Source organism: Poecilia mexicana, unplaced genomic scaffold (genome assembly GCF_051168715.1).
Source record: "Poecilia mexicana isolate PSO_F unplaced genomic scaffold, ASM5116871v1 scaffold_2, whole genome shotgun sequence".
In the NCBI taxonomy this organism is placed as follows: Eukaryota; Metazoa; Chordata; class Actinopteri; order Cyprinodontiformes; family Poeciliidae; genus Poecilia; species Poecilia mexicana.
Window position 1 is genome coordinate 4,877,425 of NW_028263371.1, and position 8,382 is coordinate 4,885,806.

Consider the following 8,382-nt stretch of genomic DNA (forward strand, 5'->3'; position numbering starts at 1 on the left):
AGAGGTTTGTGCTGAGCGAGCAGAGAGACTGATGTGAGAGTATATTTGTTTCCAGGCAACTTTTAACATTTGTTAACAAAAAAACATGGTGGGACGCTGGTGGACTGCCCTAGAGCACTGACCACTGGGTTCAGCAAGTTCTCTGGGGGAAACCCTGAATTTCATTGAGTATCTAACCAATGATGGCAAACCCTTTGTAGAGTGGGTAGAACAGGGCTGAAGTGGCAACACTGGCATGATATACTTATATATATATATATATATATATATATATATATATATATATATATATATATATATATATATATATATATATATATATATAGTTTTCTAGTTTTCTATCCCAAATGGCATCACAGTTTGTATTATTGGATCTCTTATGGCTTCGGGACGGAGGAGTCCTCGGACGCTGCGGCGGGAGGAGGCGTGGAAGCGTTTTCGATGCTAGCGGAAGGCGAGGCGGGCCCTGATGCCGGAGAGGGAAACTCTTTTATGGTGACGGTCACAAGGTTGGTGGTTACATCGGTGACCACCACGTCCTTGCAGCTTGGTGCCATTTCCGGGTGCCAGTCGGGGTCTCCCTCGGTGGGGACCCTTTTGGGTTCAAGGGGGGGCGAGGATTGTTCCGGAGCCACAGAGGAAACCGTGGAGGGAGCTTTGTGCTGGCAGGGACTTCTGGCTCCCTCAGAGGCTTCGGAGCAGTCCATGGCATCTTCGTCTTGATCTTCCAAAGATGGAGACGGAGAGGGGGGGACTGGGGTTTTGTTTGCTTCTGAACATGAGGCATTTTGGGTTTCTGGAGATTTACTGGATTTTGACTCCTTGGAGGCTTCTGCGGCAGGCTGAGGGCGTTTAGCTGTGACGTTGCTGGAGGTGGAGGAAGAAGAAGAGGAAGGAGGCGGTGCCTGGCGCTGTGAAGAACTGCTGTTGCTGTCCCTGGGTCCCGTAGTCGAGCTGGACCCCGTTTGGGAGTGGAAGGACATGGGCCCGCCACACTGCAGCCCGAAAGGCTTCCCATACATGGGGAAGCCCAGCATCTTTAAAGGAGGCTGGAAAGGTCTGTAGGGGGCCTCCCCCTTCCTGCCGATGATGCGATTGCGAGATGGGATGTTTTGGCGACCCGTCTGCACGTTCCTGGACCCCGCCGCACCGCCGCCCCTGCCTGGCTTGTCGATCACCTTCAGGTTGAGGATTATCCGCCCTCTCTTGACTTCTCGGGGTTTGACCCGGCGGTTCAGGATGCGGACGGTCTCAGAGAAAGGGGAGACGTGCATGCGGGACTGGAAGCCACTCGAGCTGGAAAAGGCGGGCCGCGTGGGGTCTGTGCGAGGCAGGGGCCGCCTGGACATCCGGTGGCAACGGTGAATGTCTTTCTTCAACTTGTGGGTGGCAGCGAGAGAGTTGAGTTTGGGGGAAGGTGCTGGCGCCGACGACGAGGACGAGGAGGAGAATGGTAAAGCATTAGGAGCAGCAGAGGAGGAGGAAGATGATGAGGAGGAAGATGCTCGGCTGGAAGTGGTTGAGGAGGACCGAGGCGTGCTCTGCCGGCTGCTGGAGGCGCGACTGGTGGGCTCTGCTTTCTGACCGCGACCCTGAGGAAGACGATGAAGTTAGAAATCTTATAAAATTAAAAGAACAAGAGCTATTTAGCTGTATAACATGGGCTGCAATTTTTTAGTTAGTACATGTGGAGATATTAAGTTGTGTAGAAATATTCTATATTAATAAGTATTATGTAGGAAATTCATTAGAATCAAAAGATTTCAGTAAACAGATGACCAGGGATTCACAACCACAACTGCCTGCAAACAGCTGAAATCCAAAAATACTTGAGACTCCCCCAAATAATTCATATAGCTGCATATTTTAATAGTTCAAACACCAAATATACCTTAATATGCATTAACAAGCACAGTGGAAACTGTTTTAGTACCATCTATGGTTTTCCCATTCTTGGAGCAACAGCCAATCAATGGCAAGGAATCTGAACGGAGCTCCTGGATTGGCTGCTTTGCAAACAACAGAAAATAGCGTGACAAGTAGCATTGTGTCTAAATATTTCAGTTTTCCCAGCTGCATTTTATTTGTGGTTTATGAATGTGAGGAAACAGAATTGCTGCATAATCAATTTTCATCCAATTCAAAATAAAAGCATGAAATTAAACATCTAAATACGTGAGGAATTTTTAACAGCTAATAACCAAAACGTTGACACAGATTTTAAAATTCAATTAACTGAAAGTTTACAAAAAAGCCAAGTAAATTAGTGCTTCAAAATTCATGTAGAGAAAATCAATTCAGGGGGAAGCTAAATGTGCTAACAGTTTTAAAGCTATCAAAAATGTGAAAGGGCTAAATAAAAATGTAGCTCCTCTATTAGCAGAAGTGTGCCCAGCACTGACTGTATCTCGTTAATTATATTTTAAGACATCAGAAAATCCACCTTAGATCAAAACACTTTAGAAAAACATCATGATATCAATGATAATAATTATTGATTACAAAAAATACCGAAGATCTATGTTTTTTTTTTCTTTAAGAAAAAATATGTTTAATTAGCTTTGACTGAGCTGAGCGTGGTGTGGAGAAAAGAAGCAGCTAAGTGGGTCAAAGTTCCCGTCTGAGGAAGGCAGGCCTTGCTACCTAAACACAAACATGACACGAGATGTGTGTAATATCTGGCTTTTGCACCTTTCTGACAGCGCTGTTAATTCTCAGGCTGATTTCTAAAAAAAAAAAAAAAAATGGCTGAGTGAAAAAGAAAGTAGGTCAGCTCAGATGTTTTTCTGCCAGCTCCACCTTGTTTTCATCTCATTTAGTAATGACAGAACACGCTCTGATGCGAGAATCGAAAATAGACTTCAAAAGAACTCGATGGCCTGCTTGTAGACACCACGCTCCAGTTTCCTGCAAGGGGCTGAAAAAAGGCAAAACTTGGATATTTTATTGTGTTTTACAGTTGAGAGGGAGCTTTCTAATCGCATAAACCTACATAATGGACATTTCTATTCATAAACATGAGCTGTGTAAAAAAAGCAAAAAGTAGAAGTCACACCTTTGCCACAAAGTTTTTGGGTTTCGGCCCACGTTTTTTGGGCCCGTGCATTTCCCTCTCCCGTTCCCTACAAAAAGAAAAAAGACAAAAAAGAGAAAAATTAGTTAGAACTGAAAGAGGAGCAGGCAGATAGAGCACCAGAAGTCACATTTTAATTGGGCCTTGTTCTCATCCTCCCTTCTCTGTTCTCATGTCCATTTCTGTTTCCATTTGATGTGTCAGTTTTAGCTCTGACTGCTTGGGTTTCCTGTAAACATCTCTGAGAGCAGCATGGGCCTTTCAAGTGGCTCGGAAGGACACACAAATAGAAAGTTTCCTCAGATAAACTTGTCAGAAGCAGTGATGAAGAACAGAAAAGGCGAAACAGAAAAAGGCAAACACCAGTTTAAAGTACACGAATGAAAATTAAAATCTACTTTAACGTCTTTGTGGAAGACGCAGCGGTTTCATGAGTGACTAAGTAACGGTAACAGATTATCTGGCATGTTTCTCACTACGCCCACATGATGTCTACAAGAACAGTCTGGGGATGCATCACCCTGCTCCGTTTCACCAAGCGTTCAAGCGAGAAGGCAAAGGCGGGTCTTCTCAGCAAGAATGTATAATCTGACACTTGTGTGTTTACTTGGAACGCCTTCTGATATCGAGGACTGGGAATGTCCCGAAAAGCCCCTTTCATCTTTGGAAACGGAGGATTAAACCCTGTTTTCCCACCTATGTCCAGCTAAATTGAGATCATTAGTCAGAGAAGCAGGTGACTCTTTTTCTTCCGACAGGAAAGCTGGTCGGTGTTGATGGGAAAATGGAAGGAGCTAAAAATATGGCAATCCTGGGAGGAAAATCTACTTAGCAGCTTCAAAACACTTGAGACTGAGGTGGTTAAAGACCTTCTGACAGGAAGATGACCCCAAACATAGAACTAGTTTGGTATGTAACATAAAATCCCACTGAAACATAATGTTTGTGGTTGTAGCAAGGCGAAACGTGGAAAGGTCTATTTTTGTGGGGAACTTTATCCATCTTCCATGTCCTTGTGATGACAAGAGCGCGATTTTCTCTGCTTCCATCCGTTGGCACAGCAAAGTCGGAGCTCCAATAATGTTATCGTAACAACATGATAAACAGGAGAACGCTGTACGATTTTATAAATATAACTAACTCTGCAGACTCTCATCGCAGCGCAGTGATCAAACTGCAGTGGCTCCAGTAAGCTGGAGACAAGCTCTGCTCTGCAGAAGCAAAAGTCAGCACAGAGGTCGTTTCTGCCCACTGCGATAACCTTTGACAGAGAGTCTCTATGAAAAGCATGATGCACTCGTCTTTTCTGTTTTAATGCGTTTATTGACCTTTACGCAGACTTGCTCTCAGTCATGCTAATTCAGACATGCTATTCTGTGAAAATCAAAAGTTCTGTTACTTTGTTGTTCATTTCACTTTGCTTCTCGTTGGGAAACTCTTGTGTGAAACAAATATGAGGAACATGGACACTGGATACAAGACTTAAAACATATAAGTTAATTCAGTGCATGGATTTTATTCCATATAAAATAGACGATTGGACAATATAATAAAAAAACAACACCCTTATTAATATGTAATATCATAGCTTTTGTTTTATCTTTACTCTTTGTTGAATTCCCCTTGTTCATTTGATTAAAAAAATCTGACTACGTTGTTTACATAAGTTGCTTAAAATCACATTTATGCTACAGAGAAGAATGCATCCACTAATAAGAGCAGAGCATCCCTTTGTTTAATTTTTATAATAAGTTTTCATTACATCTACATCTCTTATACATAAAATGACACCACCTTCCACTTTAATCCAAAATTTTGTTTCCCCTAATTTTGGAGCTAATCGTATTTTACACTTACAAAATTAACAGAAGAAGACATATGTGGAAAAAGTCAAAAGACTGTTTAAAAAAACGCAGAAATTAAGGAACTGGATTTACTCACTTTTGTTCGAAACCCAGAATGAGCCTGTCGTCCAGGATATTCTCCTCTGGCTCCCAGGTGCTGTGCCTAAGCAGCAAAGAAATAAAAAAAACATGAGATCATGCAGTCGACCAGAAATGGATTTAGCTCATTAGCAGCAGCACAGCAGAACGTGAAAGGATGCCAGATCTGAAGCACTTGGAATAAAACACTCACTTCATTGCCCATCCCTTCCATTTCACCAGATATTCAAGTCTTCCCTGTAAGAGAAAATCACATGGATTATTTAAAAAAAAAAAAAAAAAGAAAACAGTGACAAAATTTTTAAAAACTTTCAGCTTGACTTGGGAAACCTCTGTAAAAATATATGTGTCCACATATGTTACTGACTGCAAATTTTCCATTACCTGTCCCTGTGAGTTTTAAAAGAACAAAACACTTTAATCCTTCTTCATCAGAGTCTTTGCATTTTTATTGAATGGAGTCTCTCCATTTAGAGAAAAAGAACATTCAGTCCTGATTCTTTGTTAAATCAGTGTTGTTTGTTGCATTGTCATAACAAAATCCAGCTAAAACAAGTCTGTTCTATTTTTTAAATCATCTTTATATTAAAAAATACTGCTCAGTTCCACATAACTTTAGCCAAAGTTAATATTAACCCCCATAAAGGGTCTGAAGGCCCACATGTGTCTCTAGATCTGCCGGTTGCAGCAGACCCCCCCGCCCCCCTGCTCTGGAAGAAAGCTATGCATTAAAGTCAAACTCCTGTTTGTTTGAATTTCTAAATTCTGGTCTGTTTTTAGATTTTCATGCCTAGAACATATTCTCCACATTCAATGTACACAAAGTAAAAAGCATTTCTCGTCTAAAACTTACAACTGCAGCCCAACTACTACACCAACCCGACGTTGGTCCACCATAACCTATATAGCATCTTCCAGAATATACTGCCCACATGAAAACTTCTAGAAGTCCTGCCTTCATCAACCATGCATGATAAAATCCCTTCTAATGAAGTTTCGGGATTAAAAGACCAACATTTTAGCACGAGCTGCTTTTAAAGTTCCGTTTCAGACATCCTTTAACGTGATTCTTGAAGCATTAAAGGTTTTAAAACTGCATACTTTGACTCTATAGCTTTAGCCGCAATTAGCTGGCATGAAAAAAAAACCATGCCCTCCTCTCTGCTTAGCACAGCCCACATCGGCTGTGCTCGGATGTGTTGTTCTTTTGCAGCTAGCCGCTTCTTCTTTGTGTCGCTTTTTATTTTATTACTCTGCCTATTGTCTCAGTATAAAAGCAACGGCTGGGACGAGCGTTAGCTTTAAGCTAGCGACGGCTATCAAACTATTGGTATCCGACAACCACAAGGCCTCCATAGCGTTGCATATAAGAAGGCAGACTCAGTCACAGCCTATAGACGGGACCGCGCGCCGTCACTAACATCTGCAGCGGCGCGACGCTCACCTTACGGACGCGGCGTTTCAGTATGGCTTCCGCCGCAAAAATGCGATCTCCCGCCGCAGAGAGCTCCATGCTTGCTCGGCCCAACTAAGCTGCCTGGTATCGGTTTGTTTCTGTAAAGTCGGTGAGCTCCGCTGTGTCTGCTGTAGTATAAGACCAACTGCGAGGGGAACACACACACACACACATACACACGCGCGCGCAACAGCACGCGCATTGTCAGTGTGTGTGTGTGTATGTGTGTGTGTTGAGCAGAAACAGCAGCGGTTCCACGGCCAACCTAAGTCACATGTACGGGGTCATCTTTGGTCGCCACGGCAACTAGAGGATGCGAAGAACCGCGAGCGGCTCGGAGCGCTAAAACACGCTGCTGTAACGTCACACTTTACGTTTAGGGATCAATACTTTCTCTGTTGAAAGAACAGTGTTGCCTTCAGAGCGGCTTCACAACGTATGTTAAAGTCTTTCCAGCTGATTTTATGATCTGTTTTTGTTAGAAAATCACCCAACAAATAAATTTTACATAGCCTTGGCTGGGCGTTAGTTGCAGATAATAGTTTTTCATGCAAGACTAAACACATTTCACACAGCCCGTTTCAGCAACACGCAACGTAACATTATTGTACTGTTGTCTGTAGGGGAAATTTGCCTTGCAGTCTGGTGAAGAATATAAACTACACAATCACTCTACAACAGTTAAAACAGAAATAGGAAAAGAAAAGGAAAACAGTACAAATATCTGTTAAAATGATCAGACTAAAGAGACAAAGCAATCATACCTAATCACATCTTAGATTCAACTGAATAACCAGGATCAGATTTTTTACTCATATGGTCAGATGGGCTGTCTTCTTATGCTTTTCTAATGTAAATACAGCAACCTTTAACTTTCCATTTCTTCAGCAGCAAATGGAAAGTTGTGCAGACTTGATGGGAAGACGGATGACGGATAAACTGTGTCATGACCCGTGTTTCTGTGTATTTATTTTAAGGTTTTTCTGTGTTCAGTTTCTGTCCCGTGAGTCTCTGTTTCGGCATCTTCCCCGTTGATTGCTTCCCAAGTGTCTCATTCCTTGATTACCCTTACTGTGTATTTAGTCCCACCTGTTGTCTGTGTTCCTCATCAGATCTTTGTTGTACGTCAAATGTCGTTTGTCTGCCTGCCATCACAGTTGAACTGTAGGGTCCTGTGTTGGTTTAGCTCTCTTATTCAGTCCTCAGTTTTTCAGTTGCTACCGGTAATTAGCTGTGTGCTAACTCTCTGCGGTGTCGCCTGTGTTGGACTGTGCTTGAGCTCTCTTTATTAAATCATCATCATCATCTGGGTCTCAGCGTTCGTTCTCACCACTATCACCTCTACATCATGACAAACTGAGGGCAAATTTGAAAGAAACTTTGTAAAAAAAAAAAAAAAAGTCCAAAAATTTGACATTGAGTTTGGTTTTCACTTTGTGACAGAACATGGACAATAAACGTGCGTGTGTGTGTATATATATATATATATATATATATATATGCTGATTAATTTCCCACTTTAAGTTTCAAGTGAAAATCACATGGCAAGACTTGATTCCCATCCAGTTTGATAGAGTTTGAGCTGCTTTGCAGGAACTGATAAGAAAAAAAAAGTCTGATGTGCAAAAGACTTGCAGTTACAGTAAAGAGATTCAACAGTGTTTAAAATGCTTGCCAACATTGTGTTTATATTTCTTCCTCTTCACAAATCACTCAGAAACAATAATAAAATCCATTGAAGTTCAACAGGTATGAGTATTTCTTTTTCAAGCCACTATGAAGTCATACTATGAATTTTTATTCTTTAATATCGAGGTACCCTGCAAAACAGAAAATCTCACTAAGTAAATTTGGTCTACTTTTTATTGAGAATATCTTTGTACACTTGAAGACAAAGCTAACTGACAAGT

General features: G+C 41.8%; 1 protein-coding gene across 3 annotated transcripts; it reads right to left on the reverse strand.

The window, feature by feature from the left end:
• Window positions 1-287: 287 nt before the first annotated feature.
• Window positions 288-6,613, reverse strand: cbx6a (chromobox homolog 6a). Of its 3 annotated transcripts, none has more exons than XM_014969012.2 (5): window positions 6,461-6,613; window positions 5,210-5,253; window positions 5,015-5,080; window positions 3,056-3,122; window positions 288-1,592 (listed from the first exon to the last, which is right to left on the reverse strand). In XM_014969012.2, the coding sequence occupies exons 1-5, from the start codon at window positions 6,527-6,529 to the stop codon at window positions 378-380; spliced, it is 1,461 nt and encodes a 486-aa protein (XP_014824498.2). In that variant the 5' UTR covers window positions 6,530-6,613; the 3' UTR covers window positions 288-377. The 3 variants fall into 3 exon arrangements, with proteins under 3 accessions (XP_014824498.2, XP_014824497.2, XP_087865498.1); XM_014969011.2 differs by lacking the exon at window positions 6,461-6,613 and adding an exon at window positions 5,870-6,450; XM_088009372.1 differs by lacking the exon at window positions 6,461-6,613 and having other exon boundaries at window positions 5,210-5,638.
• Window positions 6,614-8,382: the final 1,769 nt, after the last annotated feature.

What these genes read in the sequence shown, in the direction of transcription:
- cbx6a (XM_088009372.1), bottom strand. Translation starts at nt 5,397, where the DNA reads ATGGAAAATTTGCAGTCAGTAACATATGTGGACACATATATTTTTACA. An exon ending in TGGAAGGGATGGGCAATGAA is followed by an intron (nt 5,081 to 5,209) that starts GTGAGTGTTTTA and finishes TTTGCTGCTTAG; the next exon opens with GCACAGCACCTGGGAGCCAG. An exon ending in CCAAAAACTTTGTGGCAAAG is followed by an intron (nt 1,593 to 3,055) that starts GTGTGACTTCTA and finishes CGTCTTCCTCAG; the next exon opens with GGTCGCGGTCAGAAAGCAGA.